The following is a 23,282-nucleotide window of genomic DNA, read 5'->3' on the forward strand; positions in this document are numbered from 1 at the left end:
ACAAATAGAAAAGTGGGGCCTATTTACTTAAGTGTCTTGAGACCCAACCACCTCACTGTTGAGAGCCAGAGCATAATACAGAGTTCAGGATGAACAGATTCTGCATTGTATTCAATTTTGGTTGTAGAAAATAAAAAGTTATCCATCGGCTCTAGTCTAGGGTGTCAGATCACTGAATGGAGAGACTCCCCTCTGGTGAATCCACTGTTCCATGTAACTATTGCAATGACTCAACATGAAACACATAAGGACTATGTTTAAAAGAGTAAAAGGCAGAGTAGACTTAAAATAGAGCAATAGAGCCTGTACCTTGTATTTATATAAATATACATCCTTTGTACACCTATATTTAATGGGCTCAATAATAATGATGATGATGAATGACACCATTATCCACAACATTATTACAAGTTTCCAAAGGAATAACGGTTGCTGCAACATACTGATTCCCCCACCCCATGCTCTCTGCCTCGCCAACACACATTCTAGCATGCTGCATAAAACTGTAAATACTGTGTGTGAATGGCTAAATGTAGTCACATAATTGAATCAACTGTTTCATGGATGTTCAGGTCAGGAAAAATACAATTTGCTTAAAGAAACGTTTAAATCTTATTTGACCCGAGCCTCTAGAAAAGGTGTAAAATCGAGAGCAACAGCCGCATGCCTGGATAAAATGAATGCTACACTGACACTGCAGTTTTCTCGTAGCCTTCAAAGACAGAGGAGACTGTGGATATTACAGCAGCATGTTTGGCACTAAGCAATTTTGTTAAGCGATTTGTAAGGTGTCTCTGCATTTACAGGGTATAGAAATGAAGGCTGTGTGCCTGGGAGCCTCGGAAATTCCTTATCATTTCAATCCGCTTTAATAATCCTCTCTCAAAATGCTACAGGTTACCTTTACTTTATTATGCATAGAGACTGGAATGGATAACATGCAGCCTGCATACATTATAGCTGCTGGAAAAGTAACTTGTAATGAAAGTACTAAGGACGTAATGAGGGCCCTGTTCTCAAGAGCTTACAATCTAGGATATGGAACTGGGATATTGGAGATGTACATAACCTGTGAATAGGTTCTTGATAAGTTAAAGACTGATTTGTATTCCAGTGTGTATATATGTAAGCAGATGTAAATGAATACAGAAGCATTTTGATGGTATGAAGGTACAGCTATATAATTGCTCCAGCAGCAGGCAGGTTGTTACAATGAGAGGTGCAATGTCTGGTAGCACATGTTATCAGTTCCCTTACCTCTAAGGGGGTTAATCCTGAAGATTAGCGGGACAACCTTGTGCCAGTGGATAACAGTCCATATTTATCCCATCCTAGGTGTCAGAAGGGCCCATTTTAGAAAGAATTAAGAGTGTCCTTTGTTTCCCATTCATGGCACAGAACAGAAGATTTGGTAAGGATACAGTATTGCCACCAGGATTTCCAGCTCTGCACAGCCTGGTTTACTGATATGCAGTGATAACCACAAAATACATTGAGATTAATCCACAGCTCATTGTGACCTTCTGGTACTTGCACTGGAGTCCCAACTGCAATATATCCCGTTCGGTTGTGTTCCCCTCTATGAGTGGCAGCTGAGGAGGAGGCGGTGTGTGTATGTGTATATTATGATTTCAGCAGCACAAACAGCAACAGCATGAAGCTCAGCCTATGCCCAGCCTGGAACACCCTCTGTACCAAGGCAATGTGTTGCTTCAATGGGAGGCTGCAGTCACAAAAGTAGCCAGAGGAGAGAAAGCAAGGCAAATTCGTAACTTTTTACATCTCAGAACACGGTGGGTGATCACTCTGCAGTGTGAGAATAGAATAAATAGAACCAACATTTTGCTTCAGAACCACAGTCAGTTCAGCACCACATGGACACGATGATGATGATCATTATATGGGGGAAGCAACACCCCAAGAATGATTAACTCCCAAGTGGCTTCACGAGGAGATGAGCCTGAGCCGGCGTGGCTGCTCCTTCTTCATCATCATCATCATCATCATCATCACGGGCACATGAATGGTCTCCATCTAAACACTGCTTGTCTGTAGCACCAGGGACACTCGACTATTCCGCACCATGGACAGCAATGCGCCTCATACAACAGGCTGTTTGTCTTCAGCACCACGGACAGCGACTCGGAGATCGGCGCACAAGTGATGTGACTTCAACAGCGAACTGGCTAGTGAGTAGCGGCGCCAGACAAGCAGCGTTCAGCACCACGGACAGCGGAGAGTCGCACTGAGCTGTTCCCAGGGAGTCGACCAGCTGCTCAATGTCGCACAGCGCCCCTGCTACACTCACAACAACAGCAGCAGCGTTCCCTCCACTGCACAGCAGCGACACAGCACTGTCCCAGCCCCCAGTATAAGAGAGGCTTTTAGGGGAGACTGCTGATGAAATCAACAACACAATCGCCTAACGTGTACTGGAGCCGACTCTACCCCTTCCCCTCAGTTAACTATTTGCGTAACGCTGCGAGGAAAAAAAAAAGTGACTAAAGATAGTGACGCTTAACTTACAATCACACAAGTATAGTAAGAGGATACCTGGCACCATCCACTGGTCGCTGGGTCCCAAGTTACACCTCATTTACTATGCTGATCTGTTTATAGCGTCACTTTAAACAGGCCGTTGTAAACACGTCTCTAGAGATGACATTTAGAATCTTGTGTTTGGGTTTAGAGGCCCGCCTGTTTTCAGAGGTAGCACATAATCCAAAATCTCGATTTGTATCTTATTCCAATGATCAATTCTGGATATAGTTGATGGTGCAGTGGGCACTTTACATACCGATACCAAAAGTAAATGTGTTACTTTACAGGTATTTGCTCTTGAAATGGTAAAAAAACGTTCACCCTTGAACCCTATAATCCCTGAGTCTGCATCTTGTCTACACACAAGGCCGTGGTTGATGCATTAGCCAACCTTCATTATTCTGCTTTTCTATGGTCAGAGGATTTACTGAAGCCGCCGGCACTTTATTGACACGGTTTAAATACTGTTTAAGGGATTAGTATAGCACTGGGGAATAGGGAGAAGATGCCGAGGATTCCTCTTTGATATTATAAAAACGGCCAGTTTCCAGGCTCAGTTCATATTTATACACTCTTCTGAGTGTAATATCTTTACCCACAACTGTGGGGGGGGGGGGGAAATCATTAATCGCGTTATGATAGCGTTAAGGCGCGGCTATTACAATACAATGTGCAGCAAAGCATGGAGGGCTGACAGAAAACGCCAGCGTTTGATCGCTGTAATGGGTGATTATATTAAAATAAAACACAGGACTCTCTCCATCTGCAAAACATTTATTCAGGCACAAGAAATAGTCATTCCATGAAATGAATTATGTTGCTTTCTGTGCGCAAACCACACGGCTTATACAAAGTCGTCTTCTTCAGGACCAGATTCGGACTGTTCCATCAGAGCCCCCAGAGATCAGGTAATCCCCATTGTGATTGAAGGTTACACACTGAACGTCATCCTCGTGTCCGTCCAGGCTCTCCAGCTTCGTGGAGGAAAGAGGCAAGAGCTTGACTGAGCCGTCGTTACTGGCCAGGGATACCAATTGACCTGCACAAACAAAAGCAAATCGGAGAGGTGAGCTTCGTGCTGAGGGTGCTGCTCAGAATAATGATTGGATTGCTGATGATGTGCGCTGAATTAATGGTTTTATTTGAAATAACTTCAATGCAATCGTGATAAATCAATTCAAATAAGATGCCTTGTCCAAGCCAGCAAATAAACTCATAAATCCCAGCCAAGGACAGCTTTTACCTGTCTGCTGCCATTAACCCCTGGGAAATACGTTTCACCAGTTATTTAACTCTTTGGAAATAATTAGCAATTTAAGTATTTATTTTTGGTCAAAAGCAATTGTTATATATATATATAAATGGGAACCCCTGCAAATTTGTTCCATGATAGTAAAGGAGTTTATAAAATACATGGTTCAATGTTACTAGTAAGCACAGAACATTTCCAGTTTGTACAGTATAAGGGAAATAAATATTTTATATGCACTGGACTAAAGGACATTACCAGCTATTTATGTGTAATACAAACACATATACTGTATGTGTATAAATATATATATATATAGAGAGAGAAAGAGAAAGAGCATGTAGTGCTTCTCTGTATCTGATGCAGACAAAATCTTTAGCATCTTTGTATGTGCTTCAGCAGTGCATTTCTAAAGTATTTCTGATATTGGCTGTGCTTAAAGTCCCCCAAGTGGACAGAAAACACAACGAGGCTCCTGCACAGTCTCAAAATTCTGAGGGGAAGCAGCCAAAGAGTAAGAGAACATGAAAGAACAGTCCATAGAGAAAAAATGGCCAGGTGTCGAAAGAGACAAAAATGATCCTGAACTCTACGGATCTTATGGAGATTGTCTCCAGCATTTTATCCATCTGCCTTCCAGGGTAGTATTAAGGAATACCAACATTCTACAGTCATTCAAAAACAACCTGCTTAGAATGCACTAGTATTCCTAATTAATAAAATAAAAACATCTCAAATTTTTTCATGCATTAAAAGACAAGGAAAGTTAAACTAAAGAAGTAGGTAGAAATGTTGTACATGATGTTTTGTGCTTCTGTACCAGCCCCAGGCAACCAAAGCCCTTTAGCAGTAAAGATCTGTGTCTCCAAAGATGCCCCAGTAGCTCCCCATCTTCTTTTCTGCTGATTCACTGCACATGCTCTGAGCTGCTGTCACTTGCTGAGCTTAGGGACCAAGGCAAAATATTGTACAATAGAAATGTCACACTATAAGGCTGATTAGTTATTAATACAGATAATTACTACATGGCAGCACAGAAACCAGTGCAACTAGCAACAAAATGTAATAATCAGCCCTGTAGCATCAGCTTATATTACAGGCCAACCTCATTTTCTGCTTGATAATTAGCAACGACCCCTAAGCTTAGTTTCTCAACAGCTGCTCAGAGCCCACTGAGCATGTGAGTGTCGCAGACACTTTCCAAGATGGTGACTCCCTGTGACAAGTTTGAAGTCCTCGATCATTGCTGCTATTGACAAGCTGAAACTTTAGGCTGGTGCAATAAGTTCAGTAAATAAAACATGGCATTTTTAGCCACATTCATTTTTAGGGTTTAGTTCTCCTTTAACACAACAGAGACCTACTGGCTGATCTCTCAGCACAGCCAACACATATCCCAATCTTGTGTTCAATCAGTCCTGTAGTGGTGACCTCACAAAAAAATCGTAAAAAACCCTGCCCCCCCCAACTGGTTAGTCAGTGAAGATTAAGGGGAAAAGCTAATAGAAATCCAATCTGATCTTATTTGAGAAGGTACATCAAGAGTGTTGTTCCATATGCTTTTAGTTTGCAGCTTTATCAGAAATGTGCTTTTCAATCTCAATTCTCAGTCAATTGTCCTTTAAGTCCATCAGACCATGTCGATGTCAGGATTGTTTTGTTTGAGTTATCTGGGACAACACACAGTGGAGGAATAGAAGATACACAGGGGCTAACCCTTTCTGTGCTTCACTCTGGGATGTGCACTTTATATGTTAGTGGTATGATTAGTGGCCTTTCTGATAACTATTCTAGTACCTTATTATGTGAAAGCTTCTAACCTGGTACTGCTGGAATCTCATATCTGTACAGGACAGTAAATCTAAAAGATCAATTGCTGTCATTAGACAAAGAATTCTACTGTTTTTTGCCCATGGTAATATTTTTTGCAATTGATTTTAATATACACTTTACCTTTATTTTGTCTCATTACTATTTTAGGATATATTTAATAAAAGTTATATTTTATTACATTAATTTGTTACTTTGGGAATCCAGTCAACCAGTGTGGGATGGTGCAAATCTATGGGTCATACTTTTCTCTTTTCTTCTCTATATTTAACTATTAATGACCTTGCACACCACAATTTTTGTTTCAAATCATTATCAATGGGAGGTGCTACCTACTAAACTACCATATGGTAATATTTTTTGCAAACCTGCACTAGAATTTCACAGAAGTCAATTATCTGACCCTTGCCTTCCATATCAACCAATGGGGTGTGAGCCCTCCCCCTGCCATGAGGTCTAGGCACTGTGTTTGGTGAAAATTGGCAACATGGGGGCCTTTTTTGTAGTAGCATAGTGAAAAGAAGGCTCTCTAACAAGGTGGGACAATGTATATGCTATTGCAGAGCTAAAAGCAACATAATATAAGGTCATTTTGAGAAATATTTCCGGCAAAACACAATGATGTATGTTTGCTTATTACTACTGAGGATCCTTATCAAATAATACATTAGCTAATATAATATCTAATGGTAAATGAACAACACAAGTGCCTATGTACATGAGTTAGAACCGGAAGTTCATGAGGATGATTTTCTTCTTTCTTCTTGTGGCTGTGCAGGCGCAGTAGAGTGAAAAGCCAAACTTTAATGAAAAAGCCGCCTATTTCATTCTACTGCGCATGTGTCTTCCCTGGGAAATTTAAAGAAGCAGGAAGAGGATCACTCCGTGGTGCTCGCTGGAAGAACCCCAGACCGGTGCATTTTTATCCTTATAAGTGCACAGGCCCGGGGTGACAGGTAAGTAGATACTATCACTTGGGGGTGCCTAACTTTTGACACCCCCAAGTAAAAATGCCTTTCTTTCTCCTTTAAGGCTAATTCAAAGGTTACTATAAATATTCTTTGCTTAAAAGTGTAATAAAAATGATCCCACTTGTGTCCATTGTTCTTTAAAGTAGACGATAAAGAAATAGAATTACAGACTAATTTACCAATGAGGCTCTCGATCAGGCATCTTTCTTTTGCCTTAAATGCAGATATTACTGTATAATTTTACAGCACAGCCTTCTGTTATTGATGCAGGAGCAAAAGAGCATGAGACAGATATACAAAGATCAGGTGGGACTCTCACTGGAGGCTCGTTTAGCATTTTAATGGGACTGTTGGCCCTGGAGAGTTGGGGAAAGGTGTTAATGAGCAATATTGATTAGAGACTACAACCCCAATGTATGCTTTACCCCCTGATGATATTTTAATGTATGGTAGGATTAGTAGGGTAAACTGTAGTTGTGCACCAGCATTTAGATATGCCCAGTGAAGGATATATTTTTATTTGCGCTGAGAGCAAACTAACGGGAGTAGTGCATGTTCACGTCTACTGACTGTTTTTCTTATTTTTTGTGGCCTCTTCCACTGGCACTTTGCTAATATTAGCATCACCCCCTACATCATGTCATTTAGAAGTACTATTTGTGATTGCTGCTACACCTCTTTATGACATGCAGAAGAGATTTTCATAGAAAATAGGGAAACAGATTTTTGCCAGCGAATTTTCACAATAGTTTCGCTAAAACATTCGCTGGAGGCGAAATGCAGAAATTCGCCATGAATCCAGGCGAGTTTATTTGTCCATCACTATTCATAACACATTTATAAAACTCGGGGAACCCCCAAAACAGGAATATGTTTATATGTTCATCTATTAATACTTTTATTATAGAAATCTGAATGGGGATAATGTGCTGTACCTCTTTGAATTGAATGCAAACCCTCCAAAAAGGTATTTACAAATTTAACACAGATACAAGAGGAATAATCCCCACTAGACCTCGTTGTTATCTGACATATTAGGATTGTGGTGTCATTTTTTTTCATGGTCCTATTGCTTTGCCATCCGATAAACTTAAGTGTGCCTTAGAATGAGGCTGTCTATGAAATCAGTGTCTTTTCAGCAGTTGCTGAACTATGGCTCCTATTATGTCAATGTAACAAACAGCTGATGGGTGATTCTGGTAGTTATATTCAGGTACAGCTGAAAAGCCAGAGGTTTCTGTTCCTTGCTCTGTGGAAAAGTTTGACCATTTTCTTGTCAATTAGCTGTGCTGCTTGTTCTATGCTTAGTCCTATGTCTTAAATACAGCAGAGCTAAATCTCCCCTCAAATATTCCAACTACCCATTAATCATCCCATCACCTGGCATATTCTGCAAAGAAAGAACTAGTAACATGATGCATTAATAAAGCTTGATCTTCACACAGCACAGTCATACAGCACTAGTGCTCAATGTTAATGTCTAGAGAGCAGTCCCTAACAAGAAATTATGTTGCATATGTCCTTGTTTTACAACATGTTTAACAATACACAGAAGACATGGAACCAGATTCCCTGGAGCAGATGAAAGACAATGTGTTTCATTCATTATTCAAATAGAACAGAGCACACTACGTGCGGCTGGAGCCTTCTTAAATGTGAGTGCTATTGACCAGCCAAGCAATGTGATAAGAGTAATCAGCTTGGCAGTCCCTAAGCCAATCATTACAACAATTACACAGACAGAATTTGTCTCCAAGCAAACTCTCAAATCACACAAAGTCCACATGGCACCGAGCTTACCTTTTATTGTACAAAAACTCAAAGCAACACACATTGCTGGTTTCGGACGAAATAAACATCAATTTCTTTCCTATACAGCTGCACATTTTCTAGATGAATTCATTGAAAACGAGATCTCTATGGTTTGGAAAGCCAAACAATGTACTTGTACATTGATTTATTGATCTACTAAAAAGCGTTGTCCTGTGTTTTTTTTTTGACTGTCTCCATCAAGGGGTGATTACAATTTTCAGCCCTAGTAGAATAACGGTCATGCACCATGCACGGGGGTACAATAATAAATCATCCTGTGCTGCACTGACTCCTTGTTGGCATGTACCATTGCCATAATTGTATTGGCTAAATATGGAAGTAACCCCTAAAGAATTGTACTGCTATTCTGGTTATACCGATCCGTCTTCATACCAAATTCAAATGTGAGTATAATCTATAAAATGGTTTCGCCTGTGTATGAAAATGTGTTACCTCCCCTTGCCATGTTCTAAAATGTCACAAGAGAATAAAAGTTTGGCTTTGTTTGAACTGGATACTAAGGAAAATGTGTTCTAGGATTCAGGGTACCCTTGCTTTCTGTTTGTCCTTTCTCAGCACCCCAGATTTTGGACTTCCCGTCTAGTGATGATGATGTCATACTTTAATTGCCGTGACATCATAAAAGGATGCTGACAGTCCAGTGTAGAAGATTCTCCTATAGCCTCAAGTATCTCAGCAGTTTGACAGTATTGAGCGTTTTCTGTTAATGCAAATGTATTTCTCCAGTTATAGCAGGAGACAAAGCACAATATTTGCATGGGGTAATCTCCCAACTTTACATGGACTGAATGAAGGGAAAATGTTGAGTTATGCGGGCAGGTATTACAAAACACATTATTTCCAAATGCAGTAAACTGTGAGACCCTGCCAATGACTATTCATGGTTCCTGTGGCTTAATAGTGTTTGGAACCCCACCAGACAATATACAGCAACAGAGCTAATGTTAGTGTGTGGAAGGGAGTATTAATCAAAGAGATGATTGCAGCCCAGGTCCCGTCGCTGATGTTCCCTGCATGGATACGCGTCTGTGAACTTTCAGTCCTTTAATACAACAGATGATGTAAAGGGGAACAGCAATACTTTCTCCCATTGTCCCTTTCCTTTAGTGCAGATTGCAGCAAAGAGCAGATGCAAGTGATGATTGCGTACAAATGGCTGATGCTTTTGAACCATTTTGCATCCTTGGTTAATGAACCTTGTTGTTTCCGCTTTGCTGGCTAAGGTGCAAACACCTGTCTCGAGTGCTCCCTATGTATATTTCTGCACTTAAATGATTTGCCCCTAATGAATCACATGGTAAGGCCATTTCTGCTGCCAAGAAATTAAACATTTCTTACTCTTAACGAGGCAAGCAAAATACAAACACGTCTGCCAATGGGGAAGCAAATTAGTGGGCAGCTGCAATTATACTGGAATTCTGGGAAATAATACTGCATTGTGGGCATACATTGCGTTTGTGTTAACAAATTAGCCCTTTTCTGTAGCATCTCAGGAAACATGCCAATCAGGCAGGTTTCCTAGGGAACCAAGTAGAAAGGTAACCTCTGTATCTCTGGATAGCAGCTGTTGCTTATAAATGTAACCTCTTCTATTCTGTACAGCAACAAAAGGTTGAAATAGAAATTAATATAGATGCTAATCAAAACAGATTACTTTTTTTGTCCTTTGGTTCCATAAGGGTGGATCTATCCATATTCTGCCACCCTGTTGCCAATGGCTAAATTGAATAAAGAGGTCCCCCTTATGCTGCCTGCTCTGTACCCACTTAAGTTATTTCAGATTGTTGTTGCTAGAAGCAGTCAAACATTATTTTATAACTGAACCAGGCCAATCTGTGGGTTCTGGCAAATGCCAGAGGGGCTGCTATAAGGTGTCATAGAAAGTCAGTAATTAGAGGGCTGGTGGGGACTAAACAACAAAACTATACTTGCACATATAGTTTTGTTGTTTAGTCCCCACCAGCCCTCTAATTACTGACTAATTTTATTACTTCTGAAGGTTGATTACAAGGTAATATTGGCAAGTAAAGCTGACATGGTCCTTTTAGGGTGTTGGATAACAGTGAGATGAGTGATAGTGAGATGCCAAGAACTTCACAAACCTTCCAACCACCAGTATAATATACACATCTCCCATGTTGTTTCATATGGTGAATATGCCAACATGCCTACCCAAGATATTAAATGATAGATGAGTGTTCCCTCACTTTAAAAAGTGACAGCAATATTCCCGTATTGCAGCGATTATGGCGGGTAGGGGGGTGGAAGGGAAGCAAAGATTACTGTTGTGGCAAGTGGGTCAGCTATGGGGGGGATATTTTTTGTGAGTGGATGGGGGATGGACTAACAGACACCACAACAGTGGGGACCTTTTCTTTCTTGCCCAGCTTTGGCACATAATTCATGTGTATGTAGTGGAGAAAAGGCAGCTTGTCTCACCGTCTATCACCCTTAGTTAAAGGGTCTAACAGCTAGCAAATAATAGAATTTATCCAACAGCATTTTCTTTTTCATCAGTTTATTCCAATAATGAAAAAACACCGACACGCCAAGTTCTAACGCACGCTCTCTTAGTATCACATCACCCTGAATGGAGCATGTTACGATTTCTCCAGGTAACCAGCGGAGATCTGCAATGTAAAATTTTATGTCTGTGTGGTCGGAGCAGATATCAAATCTTTTCTGCTCTACAAACTTTCCATTTTTAAATGAAAAGAAAAAAAGATGGTCTTTAAGGAAATGCAATAATGTAGCAAATCAATAAAAGAGAGAAAGTTTTGAATGGCTTCATTAGTTGCTGAGGAATATTGGCCAGTGTTAGCAGCCAGTGCTCATTTCTGTCAGTTATGAAGGAGGGGGAGAAGAATGGTGAGTGGGCTGCATGTTACTGCACAACAATGCAAGCGGCTGGTAAGGATGTTAATTAAACCTGGCCTACAAGTGTAATGTGTTTCCCTGTCACAATGGAAAGGTCAGCACTTGGCACATGGTGACACAGAACCCAAGCAGAGGAAGGCCTGTGCATCCAGGGTTCAAGTATTTGCAATTATTGTGCTGTCAAACTCTTTCCATGTAGCGGCCCGATAATCTGATTTATCCCAAGACTGCAGGACAGATTGTGTTCAACTCCTGAAATATACTGTTTACAGTAAAGATTCTTTTAGAGGGCCACGCATTGTCCATAGGCTTCAGGTTAGTCAGTCTTGATTGTGGAAGAGGAGTCACAGGCAAAAGGAATTGGGGCAGCAGGGGCACAGGTTCTCCAGACACTTTCAGGACAGCGATTCCTTCAACTTTATGAGGTATATTTATCAAAAAGTGAAGTTAGAGATCACCACAGTCCTCTAGAGTGAAATTCCGCCACTCTCCATAAATTTGTATGGGATTTTGAAAGGTGTACTTTCACTTTCACCCATTGATAAATACTCTTTTAAAAATCCCATAGAAATGAATGGGGAGTGGTGGAATTTAACCCTAGAGGACTGTGGCGATCTCTAATTTCACTTTTTTTTTTTTTTTAAAAGGTATTTATTTTGTAGATCAACTTACAGAGGCATACAAAATGTAGTACTGACCGGAGAAAAATTGTTACAGGTATATTGCATTTAGCTGCTCTGCAAGCCATTTTTAATTAACAACCATGGGATCCCCAACATAGAATTAAGTGACAAGAGCAAAGAAAGAGAGAAAAAGTAAGGAAGAGAGAGCAGCACAGAGTAGAGGTAGGGGGGGGGGGGGGTGGACCAACCTGCAAAGGAAATAATTAGAACAGGCAAAAAGAAAAAAAAAAAAAAAAAATTGGTGCAAGTCAACTAGAGTCTAGTTGGGAGCAACAAGCCAGTCCATTGGTTGGGTGGGAACAGTTACAGTTCTATTTGTATATGTTTCGTTGCGCAATATCCAAAGTGTCCAGATTTTATTGAATTTCGTGGGGCACCCCCTTGCATAATAAATCTGTTCCAAAACAGGCAACGTTTGCTCCACCTGAGCTATCCAGAAAGATAGGGTAGGAGGACTCTCGTCTTTCCATTTTAAGGCTATTGCCCGTTTCGCATGGAACAGGAGAAAAGTGAGCAGAGTCCTTTCAGAGCGTGAGGACGTAGTATCTTGTAGGTAGTTTAGGAGTAAAACAGCAGGATGGAACTCCACTGGCATAGCCATAAGTTGAGTAATATAATCAGCAATTTCCGCCCAAAAGTGTTGAATTTGGGCACAGTCCCATACCATGTGAAAAAAGTCAGCATTAGGGCTATTGCATCTGTTGCACTTATCCGGGAAAGCCGGATTCATTTTATGTAGAATGTAGGGGGTATAATAGGCACGGTGCAAATATTTGAATTGGATAAGTCGGTCCCTGGATCTTATCAAGGGGGTAAGAGAGTTAGCCAAAATATAGGACCATTGCTCCACTGTTAAATCCGGAATATTGACAATCCACTTCTGCAGCAGATCCCGCCTTGTGGTTTGGTAACTGGTGCGCAATAGAGAGTATATCGCAGAAAGTGGTTTAGGTAGGTGCTCCTTACGTACAAGGGTCTCCAAACGGGAAAGTTCAATCCTGGGGTCAGCAGACCGAAATTGTTGAGTGAGAGCATGCCTCAACTGCAAATACCGAAAAAGCATACCATTAGGTAGGTCAAATTTGTCCTTAAGTTGTTGAAAGGAACAGAGGGTATTGTCCAAATACAAATCACCCAGATATTTCACATTGTAGTAGGCCCACAGTTGAGGGTCAGGTACAGTAAGGAGTTGTGACAAATTACCGTTAAACCATAATGGAGTATAAGGAGATAGAGTCTGGGTACCAGCACCCATTCTCTTATTACCCAGCTGCCAAGCTTTAACCACATTTTTCATCATTGGAGTAGCCCTGATAGGGAAAGAAGCCTTTCTATAAATCAAATTACACAACCCTTCAAGCGACCCTACTATTTGAGCTTCGAGAAGCGTCACTGGATCTTCAGGCGTTGGGGTTTGCCACCACCTCAAAGGTGTCAGTTGGGCTGCTATAAAGTAGTCAAACATATCAGGGGCAGCAAGACCGCCCTCCTGTGACAAGGATGTCAGGGCAGTGTATTTAACCCTAGCAGCTCCCGGAGACCAATAGAGTTTGTTAAGTTGCGTTCTAAGAAACTTAAAAAAGGAAGCTGGTAGCCACACCGGTGACTGTCTAAATATATAAAGGAATTTGGGGAGGAACTTCATTTTAAACAGATTTATCCTGCCAATTAAAGATAGGGGAAGCTTGAGCCATTTATCAACTGTCTTTTGGAGAGAATCCATGAGGGGGTCTATATTCAGCGATTTAAATTTATCCAAATTCGGATGGATATGAATCCCCAAGTATTTCAATGTATCTACCCGAGTTAATGGAAGGGAAGAGTCAAGTACTTCGATAGCTTTCGGATCTAACAGCAGTAGGGAGGATTTAGTCCAGTTAATTTTGAGGCCCGAGAACAGGGTGTGATTATCAATTAGGGTTAAGGCGTGATTTAGTGAGGGGCCCGGGTCGTGTAAATAAAGTAAGGTGTCATCTGCGAATAAGGATATTTTCTCCCTAAGATTACCCAGTTCAAAACCCCGAACTCCTGTGCTATCTCTAATAAGGCATGCTAGTGGTTCCATGGCTAGTGCAAAGAGACCAGGCGATAGAGGGCAACCCTGTCTAGTTCCTCTGGTTAGTGTTATCGGATCAGATAGTTCAAGATTCGACAGTATTCTGGCTTTAGGGTTGTTATATATCGCCCTCAGCCATGTCAAAAAATTTTTCCGAAAACCAAACATTTTCAGAGTCTCCCACAAATAAACCCACTCAACCGAATCAAATGCCTTCTCGTTGTCGAGGGATGCAATGGCTCTAGTACCTGAATTATCAGAGGGCACAACAATATTAGTGTACAGCCGCCTAAGATTAAAATCTGCCGCTTTGTGAGGTATAAAGCCTACTTGGTCAGGGGCAACTAGTGACTGAATAACATGGTTGAGGCGTCTGGCTAATACCTTTGTTAAAATTTTAGAGTCCGAATTGATAAGTGATATGGGTCGGTAAGAGGAGTGATGTAGTGAGTTCTTACCAGGCTTTAAAATCAAAACTATCGTGGCGTCTGCAAAGGACGGTGGGAGAATTCCCGAAGTTAAAGAAAGATTAAAGAGCTCAGTGAGATATGGAGCTATAGTAGCCGCATTCGAAACATACCAAGCGTTGGGTAAACCATCGGGGCCCGGGGTTTTGCCAGATGGAAGTGTAGCTATGGCCTCCAGGACTTCTTGTTCCTGTATTGGGAGGTCTAGGAGTTCTCTATACTCCAGAGGGAGATTTGGGAGACCCAGTTGGTGGAGGTAGGCTCGAACTTCATTAGGGTGCTTAGTAATTCTAGAAGTATATAGGGCTTGATAATAATCTGCTAAACTTTGATTAATTTGAGATGGGTTTGTAAGGAGCGTGCCATCATCTAGCTGTAATGCGTGTATAGCTGTCCTAGGTTGTTCCTCCCTTGCCAACAGAGCTAGCATCTTACCATTTTTGTCCCCTTTCTCATAGAGGGCAAATTTGTAGTGCAGATGTTTTTTGTGGGCGGTCTTCCACTGAATTTGAGTGTACAGCCTCTGGGCCACAACATATTGGTCTTTTGAATGTTCAGTAGGGGTACGAGTATATCTCGCCTCCGCCTCCCGCAACTCCCGCTCCGCTTCAGTCAAAGCATAAGCCAATTTCTTCCTCGTAAAAGCTATAGCTGAAATATACTCACCTCTAATAAAAGCTTTCATTGCATCCCAAACCAAAGGCAAGGAGGTTGTATTAATATTGTCACGAAAATAGTTAGTGAGCGAGTTTTGTATTGTTTTTTGGATATCTGGATGGGTTATCCAGTGCGGGCTAAGTCTCCACACCCTATTTCTAGGATCTGGAGACAGAGCCCATGTAATCAGCAGCGGAGCATGATCAGAGATTCCCCTAGGAAGGAACTCCGCCTTGATAATTTTGGGAGATAAGTCAGGAGAGGCAAAAGCGAGATCAATCCTCGACATTGCACCCCTAGAGTAACAAGAGAACATCTTCGTGGTGGGATTGCACTCCCTCCACACATCTATAAGCCCTGAGGTCAATGCCCATCCTCTCAGACCACCAGGATCGGCCCTACCTAAAGTAGACAGAGATAAGCGATCCTGCTCCCCATTCATGACTGCATTAAAATCCCCAAGGATCAAAGTTGGACCAAGAGGCAGGTCCGCAATATGTTGAAGTAACTCATATAACAGCACATCTTGGAATGGAGGAGGGACATATATACTAACCAGAATATATGGTGTACCAGCTAAGGAGGCTCGAATAAGGGTAAACCTTCCCTCCGGGTCGTTCTTTAAGTGAAGGAGTTGAAAGGGGAGTGACCGATTTATCAATATGGCGGTACCTCTAGAATAGTTTGAGTAGGCAGTGTGGTAGGACTGTGCAAGCCAGGGTTTCCTGAGGATGTTGGAATTAGTAGTTTGAGATAAGTGAGTCTCCTGGAGACATACTATATGGGGGTTACGTTTACGTAAGAAGCTGAATACCAAGGACCTCTTCAGTGGAGAACTTAGCCCCCTAACATTCCAAGATATAGCAGTTATCTCCGTCATAGCATAAAAAACATAACAATGAACCATCTCCCCCCCAAAGAGAGATACAGAGCAGAAAAGAAAAGGCAGAAGGAAAAGAGAAGAAAAGAAAAATCAGCAAAGAGGGACAGGAAAGACACAAAATAACCAACATTTCCCACCCTACCTCTCCCAAAAATGGAGAAGTTTTGTACCCTAAACATATTACAACCAAGGAGGGTGTACCCAAATCGTACACCAAGTTTGATTAACCAGCAGATCAAAAAAAAAATGCAATGAAAGTATGCATCAATATAACTAGACGATATCAAATAACAAAAGTTGTGCTAAAGCACCGAGAATGTAGCAGGGCCTGTGCATTTTTGTAGCTCCGTAGGCCCACTTAAGCCAGGTGATAGCGAGTGGCAAGTAAGGAGGGTACCCCTGAGGGTTGTGTGAAGGCAAATACGTTACCAAACCAAAACTACATGGCAGGGTTGCTGCAAGATTGAGGCAGGAGAACTTAGGGCTGTCTGCGCACTGGTGGTTGTTGGTCAAGCCAGTTGGAGACTTCAGTAGGAGTAGTAAAAAAGTGATTGCGCCCTTCCGCTGAAATTCTGAGCTTGGCTGGGTAGAGCATAGCATATTGGAGACCGGAGTCCCTGAGACGCCGTTTAACAGCCGTGAATTGTTGTCGCAGCTTACGTAGATCATTAGAGAAATCAGGGTACAAGGAGATAACAGCATTTTCAAACCGTAGTTCCCCTTTGCGACGGGCAGCAGCAAGTGCGGCATCCCTGTCTCTGAAATTCAAAAACCGTGCAATAATAGGCCGCGGAGGGGCCCCAGGGGGTGGCGGTCTGCCTGGGATACGATGGGCCCTTTCAATAATAAAAGCAGTGGAAAAGGTCTCTGAACCAAGCTCCTGCTGGAGCCATCGTTCCAAGAACTTGGTAGCATCTGGGCCTTCAGCTCTTTCGGCAAAGCCTACAATTCTTACATTGTTCCTGCGAAGCCGATTCTCCAAATCGTCAGCTTTGGCCTCCGCAGCGTCAAGCCTGTGACGCAGTTGTTCAACGCGATCAGGTAAAGGGTTGCAAAGGTCCTCTAGGCCCCCTACCCTCCTCTCAACCTCGGTAGTGCGTTCTCTCACGTTCTGCACATCCTGTCGAAGTATTGCAAAGTCCACCTTTAATTCCTCGACCTTAGCCATTGTGGCTATATGGCAGGTTTGAATAGTGGCCTTCAGGACTGTAACCACTTCAGCCAAGGTTAAATCATCAGGCCGCAACGATTCCGTTACGCCCAAGGGATCACCTACTTGTGACGCGCAGAAGTTTGGGGCCGATATCGCCCCCGACTCCGTATCGTCAGATGTCGAGCGATCCCCTGAAGCATCGAGAGGTGGCTGAGAGGAGGGAGCAGGTTGTTCCTTCTGAGGAGCGGCACTGCGTAGTTCCGCCATCTTGGCGGGCCTCGTGGCGGTGCGGAGATGTGCTCTGATATCAGAAGATTCAGCGGCTTGTGGCTTCTTCTTGCCCATCTGCTAGGTTCAGTAGAGATAGATGAGTCAAATGGCTGGGTTCATGCCACTCAAATCAGGATATTTTACCGGATTCAGTAGGCGAGCTACGGAGCTAAGCAAAGAGACGTCCGCTCACATCGCTAGTTAACCACGCCCCATCCTAATTTCACTTTTTGATAAATGTACCCCAATGCATTAAAGGGATTTCTCCATCATCATATGCACTTTAGTTTAGTTGTTGTTCATGACAAGTGACCATGGAAAAATGTTTGTAGGGTTTCCAACAGCAAAGCGGATAGAGGGTGTGGGGCGATGATGTTGAGGGACAGAGGCTAAGGCTGGTCATTTCTGGGATGAGGCGATAATGTTGTGAGTGGGGCTATGACATCACACACCACATGCTGGTCATTTTGTCTGGTTTTACAACCCTGGAAACCAAACAGCTACCAAGTTTTAAAAGCAGACAGGTGGCAACCCTTACTCTCTGCCTGGTTAATGATTGACAAGATTAGTTCAACTTAAAGGGGCTGTTGACTTTTACATTACCTTTAGTATGATGCAGAGAGTGATAGTCTGAGACAATTTGCAATTGGTTTTCATTTTTTATTATTTGTCATTTTTGAGATATTTCGCTTTTTATTCAGCAGCGCTCCAGTTAGCAATTTCAGCAATCTGGTTGCTAGAGTCCAAATTACCCTAGCAACCATGCATTGACTTGAATAAGAGATTGGAATATGAACTGGGAAGGGTCTGATTAGAAAGATTTGTAATAAAAGTAAATTTGTAGCCCTAAAATTTGTTTGTAGATGGAGTCAGTGACCCCATTTGAAAGCTGAAACTAGCCAGAAGAAGAAGGCAAGTAATTAAAAAAAAACTATAAAAAATAATGAAGACCAATTGAAATATTGCTTAATAGCCATTCTATAACATACTAAAAGTTATATTAAAGGCAAACCACCCCTTGATACACATATATATATATCTGTTGCAACTAGTTATATAATAAAAGGTGCAACGTTTGAACAAGGTCTAGTGACCCATTCTAATCAATGGGCCTTAGTTGATATGAATATCTGGCTGGTTACCATGAGTTATTACACCTGGTTAAAGGGTTAACCCCCAATTAACCCTTTTACTGCTGGTCCATCTTTAAGGGAACCACACGTTACTAAACTAAGACACCAATAAACAATATAGAACCCAGAACTGTAGACTAAACAGAGCCTAGAACTCTGGTTCCTGAATATCAGTCATAGATTTTTCCAATCCCAGCAGTTAGCTGGTTAAATGTTGTTTTTTTATAAATGTCACAGGAGCTGCCCTAGCCAATTGCCCTTCACTTTGTCATGGTTAAAACCCATGTGTTCCCAAACTCCCCCTTCTAGGGATTTTACTTTACCTTGTCTGCTGTGATACTTTTTTGATGACCCATAAAATGAATCATTCTGTCAAGGCATCCTGCTTTATAAAATGGGAAGATTGCTGTGCAGTATGATTTGTGGCTCTATAGGGGATTCATGGGAATAGTGTTCGGATAGTTGCGTTACAGAAACACGCGGTGGGAAGTAAAACAAATATCTCTGGAACTTCAGACCAAGGAAAGAAAAAAAAAGAAAAAGAAAAAATCTTTGAAGCATCAAACTCCAAAATGTTTGATGGCTGTTTTTGTATCTCCAGAAGGCCAGATACACACTACAAATAACATCAATAAGTAAGTTGTGTATTATAAATCACCTGTAGGTCCCATACCTGGGCCAGTCCAAAACGTTGGGTTATGGTAATACAATATACTACACAATTTCCTTATTAAAAGTGTTCATCTCTCCTTCTGTGTATTGTGTTTGTGTGGACACGCAGGTTGCACCTCTCTGACTCATGTATTAAGGTGACGTATGTTTTTTATTTTATAATTGATTTCACAGCTGGTATTCCAATCGTTGTTCACCTTCTAAACACTTTTTTCAGTTCAGTTGTTTTCAGGTTGTTCCCCAGAAATAAAGACCTTTTTCCATTACTTTCCGTTATTTATTTTTTTTACCAAAATCTAAGTTTAAAGTTGAATGTTCGTGTCTCTGGTGTTTGAGTCTGGCAGCTCAGTAATTCAGGTGCAGACTGTAAACTATTACAATTTTGCAACATTTAGTTGATTAATTTCTCAGCAGCATCTCTGGAGTATTAGCAACTATTTTATCAATAGCTGCCTGTAATGAAACCCAGAGATTCTGCTCAGCAGGGACAAAGATAAGAAATTTATCAACTAAATGTATCAGTTTAGAACAGTTTACAGGGTCGGTGACCCCCCCCCCCCTTCCTAGAGTTGATTTAGAAGTTCAAAAATGACACTTTACACTTCAATATTAGAAAAATGGTGACACATAGAAAGCATTTGGAAAAAGTTATTTCTGGTGATCTACTGTATCTGAAAATAACTAGTTATTTGAAGGTGAACAACCCTTTAATAAATCTGCTAGTAATCAGCTATTACCTGGCCAGGAGTAAGTACAGTAGTCATGTTTCCTTCTGGTGGAAAAGAGACATAATGAAAGATCCTTGTAGCCTTTAACAGTAAAATGATCCCCCCAACTAACTGATTCTTATACAGCTCTACTAATATATGTGCATTAAAAAAGGGAAAATTTAATAATTTGGGATGATTTATTATGCAAACAGCACTGAAAGGTTTATTTACGAGGGACTGTAATTATTGATGTGACGGTTTCTGCCTCAGAGGAGGAATTAATCAGTCTTCTGGAAGTCTAAGGGGATAGAGGCTGTGACATATTAATAGAACTAATAGAAAAGACTGTTATATTCTAGAATGACTCGGGGAATATTGGAAACATTGCAAAAACAGGTACAGATGATGCGTGACGGCAGTTTGTGGGACCTGGGAATACTGTAAGTCTCAAATACTCTTTGCCTCTAGTGCAAGGTCCGAGGTGCGTTCATAGACCTGTCAAGTTCATTGCACTCTTCTTTGCACTAGTCTTTGAACTTTCAGTAGGCATGAAAAAAATAGAGTTCATTTTTACCACCTTCTTTTAAAATTATCGTATGTTCCTAACTTTCACACAAAGTTCAGATATAAAAAGTAGACAAGGACTTTGTTTGATGTGAACCATTCTGTAATCATGGATTTTAAAAAACAACTTTATACTTCCTACGTCTGGTCAATTACCTTTTGGTGACTGGTAGCGATGGGCAAATCATACTGTGAATAATTGCATTAGTGTCCAATAAGGAATGTCTACAGAGAATGTTGGAGTTATTTCTCGGGGCTAGGTACATTTTCGGGATAGTAAAACCGAAAATTTGCAAAATGGAGAAAGTTGGCCAAAATGCATTGTATTCTATGGGTGTAATTTATTCACCCATTGGAGTCCACCTATGGGCATCATTTTCGTGGAAAAACTAGTGACTGTGGTTACCTAGGCCCCCTTTACAGAAGAGAAATAATGCCAACATTCTCTGTAGACATTCCTTATTGGAGGCTAATGCACAGTAGGCTTTGGATGTGAAGCTTTGTATGCAGTAAGAGTGGCGTGGTTTGCCAAAATGGACGTTGATTTGTTGGCTAGCAATGATTAGTATCTTTTCCTGTGTCCCTGAAGGCACGGCTGCCTGTATGTCAAGTGCTCAGGTCAAACCTTATATTAGATTAGTCATATGGAATATACAGCAGACACCAACATAAAAGAGAGGCAGGTACAAGGTGGTATGGTTTTGGGGCAGGCAGGAGCTATTTCTTACTTACTTGGAGCTGCTGTAGGTAGTAACCCTATGACTAAGGCTAAATGGGGAAAATGTTCAGGCCTACAACATCCGATTTGATTTACATGTGAAGTACTTGTGACTCAGGCTGATTTGTATAGTAAAAGTTGAAAGCTCCTGTGAAGGCAACATAATTCTGATTTATATAAGTAGAAACTGCTTGATAGTAATAGAAGTATTTAAGAGCACAGAGGATTTAATGAATACCTATAGTGCTGGCGAGTGTGGTTATGCCTGTGCAAATATCACCTCTCAATTGTGACTGCAGCCCCTAAGGCTGATAATACACTACCATACTGTACAAACCAGTGACCTGTGAGAATAACCTTTTACTCTTCCTTTTAAAGGGGACCTGTCACCCTAAGAAATAATTTTAAATTCTTTTCTATCATGTTAGTTGAGCAAAATAAACTTTACTTACACTGTATTTGTTATTTAAATTGTTTCCTTCTGTTTTGGAATTATACAATCACAGCAAGCAGGCAGCTGCCATTTTGTGGACACGTTTATTAAGGGAAATTGTGTATCACCCCAAAGTCTTGTGTATGAACCAGAATGAGGGACCTAATGTCCATGTGCAGTGCCCTACACAATTATAGAGCCTGAGGAGGGAAGGGGGAATGTGAGGAGAGCAGTGACATCTAGGAAGTGCTGAATGGAAAGTGAAAGTAATTGACTGCCCCTCCTCTATGCCACGGGCATAGAGGCGGGGCGGTAATATTTGATTGACAGTTTAGATATTTAAACACCTTTATAACAGGTATGGATGTTTTAATGGAAAAAAATTTTGGGGTTCCATATTTAATTTGGAAAGGGCTTTCATTATGCAGTTTTTTATGTGTAGGTGACAGGTCCACTTTAAGTCTTACAATGTGCTGCCCTGTAGCAAACGCAGAGAATAATACTAACATTCACTGATATCTTTAGATGACTCAGTATTTTGGTAACGTATAAAAATGGAGAAATGCACAGATATTTAGCATCAGTCAGAGTGTATGATAATATATTGATATGGGTTGAGAAATAGGGGCATTGGCAGCTTTTTTAAATGCAGTGCCTCCGTACACACTCTCTTCATTAGCACTGTATGACTGACTCACAATAAGAGACAGCATTTGATGTACAGGTATAATGGCTCATGTTTTTAGAGGGTGTCTTGCAATTTATCATTTGTATATTCAGCTTTTTAACTTGCACAGCAGGTCCCCTCTGCTCAGTAAAAGGCCATTAGTTTCACCTTGAGATCCAGAGTCATCAAGAAAACTGTTACGCTATGATTTGACCTACCCACAGATGGGAAAGGGGAGTTTGTCATAGCGAGAAAAATTGTTGAGGGGTTGTGATATTAAAAATATGTCTACAGCTGATCTAGGTGTTTGAAACATCACTATATCTGTGCAGAATTCTGGAGGAGTTCCATAACTCTATTGGCCATCATACACTATGGGGCATATTTATCAAGGGTCAAATATAAAAACTTTATAAAAACTTTATAAAAACTCCCATAAACTCGGAATTCGAAAAAAAAAAATTTAAGTTCAGGTAAATTTAACACTAAACAACCAAACAACTCCAAATTGCTTGTAGGAGGTCCCCCATAGGCTAAAACACCAATTTGGCAGGTCTTAGATGGCGAATAGTTGAATTTGAACTCTTCAAGGGACAGTACACAAACTCAAATCAAATTTGGACCATTCCCTAGTCGAATTACACTAAAACTAACTCGAAATTCAAATTTAAATATTCAAATTTTCAATTTAACCCTTGATAAATCTTCCCCTATGTTTGGCAAATGAATTTTGGTTATCCTGGCTCTCTGATGAATAGAGCATAAGTGCCTAATGATGCCAGAGAGCTGTGGAACTACTACCACCCTGGACCAGCAAAATGCAGCACTGTGGGTAAAAATATGGCAAATTGTGTCCAAATTGCAATCTGTAAACTGCACTTGCAGTTGTCTATAACCCCTTCCTTTTTCATTAGA

General features: G+C 41.1%; 2 protein-coding genes across 4 annotated transcripts in view; both read right to left on the minus strand.

The window, feature by feature from the left end:
* vwc2l.L (von Willebrand factor C domain containing protein 2 like L homeolog) overlaps window positions 1–1,902 on the minus strand; it is a 92,525-nt gene extending 90,623 nt beyond the window's left edge. Inside the window, exon 1 of the mRNA XM_018236081.2 lies at window positions 1,258–1,902. The gene's annotated coding sequence lies outside the window, so the exon portion shown is untranslated. The remainder of the gene's footprint in view (window positions 1–1,257) is intronic.
* A 1,399-nt stretch (window positions 1,903–3,301) lies between these two features.
* The window catches only part of LOC108701857 (sperm-associated antigen 16 protein), a 474,505-nt gene continuing 454,524 nt past the window's right edge, over window positions 3,302–23,282 (minus strand). For all 3 annotated transcript variants that reach the window (XM_041576877.1, XM_041576879.1, XM_041576876.1), the window contains one exon: window positions 3,302–3,580. In XM_041576877.1, the coding sequence (XP_041432811.1) occupies window positions 3,405–3,580 (176 nt within the window). In that variant the 3' untranslated portion in view covers window positions 3,302–3,404. The remainder of the gene's footprint in view (window positions 3,581–23,282) is intronic.

Source organism: Xenopus laevis, chromosome 9_10L (genome assembly GCF_017654675.1).
Source record: "Xenopus laevis strain J_2021 chromosome 9_10L, Xenopus_laevis_v10.1, whole genome shotgun sequence".
Classification (NCBI taxonomy): domain Eukaryota; kingdom Metazoa; phylum Chordata; class Amphibia; order Anura; family Pipidae; genus Xenopus; species Xenopus laevis.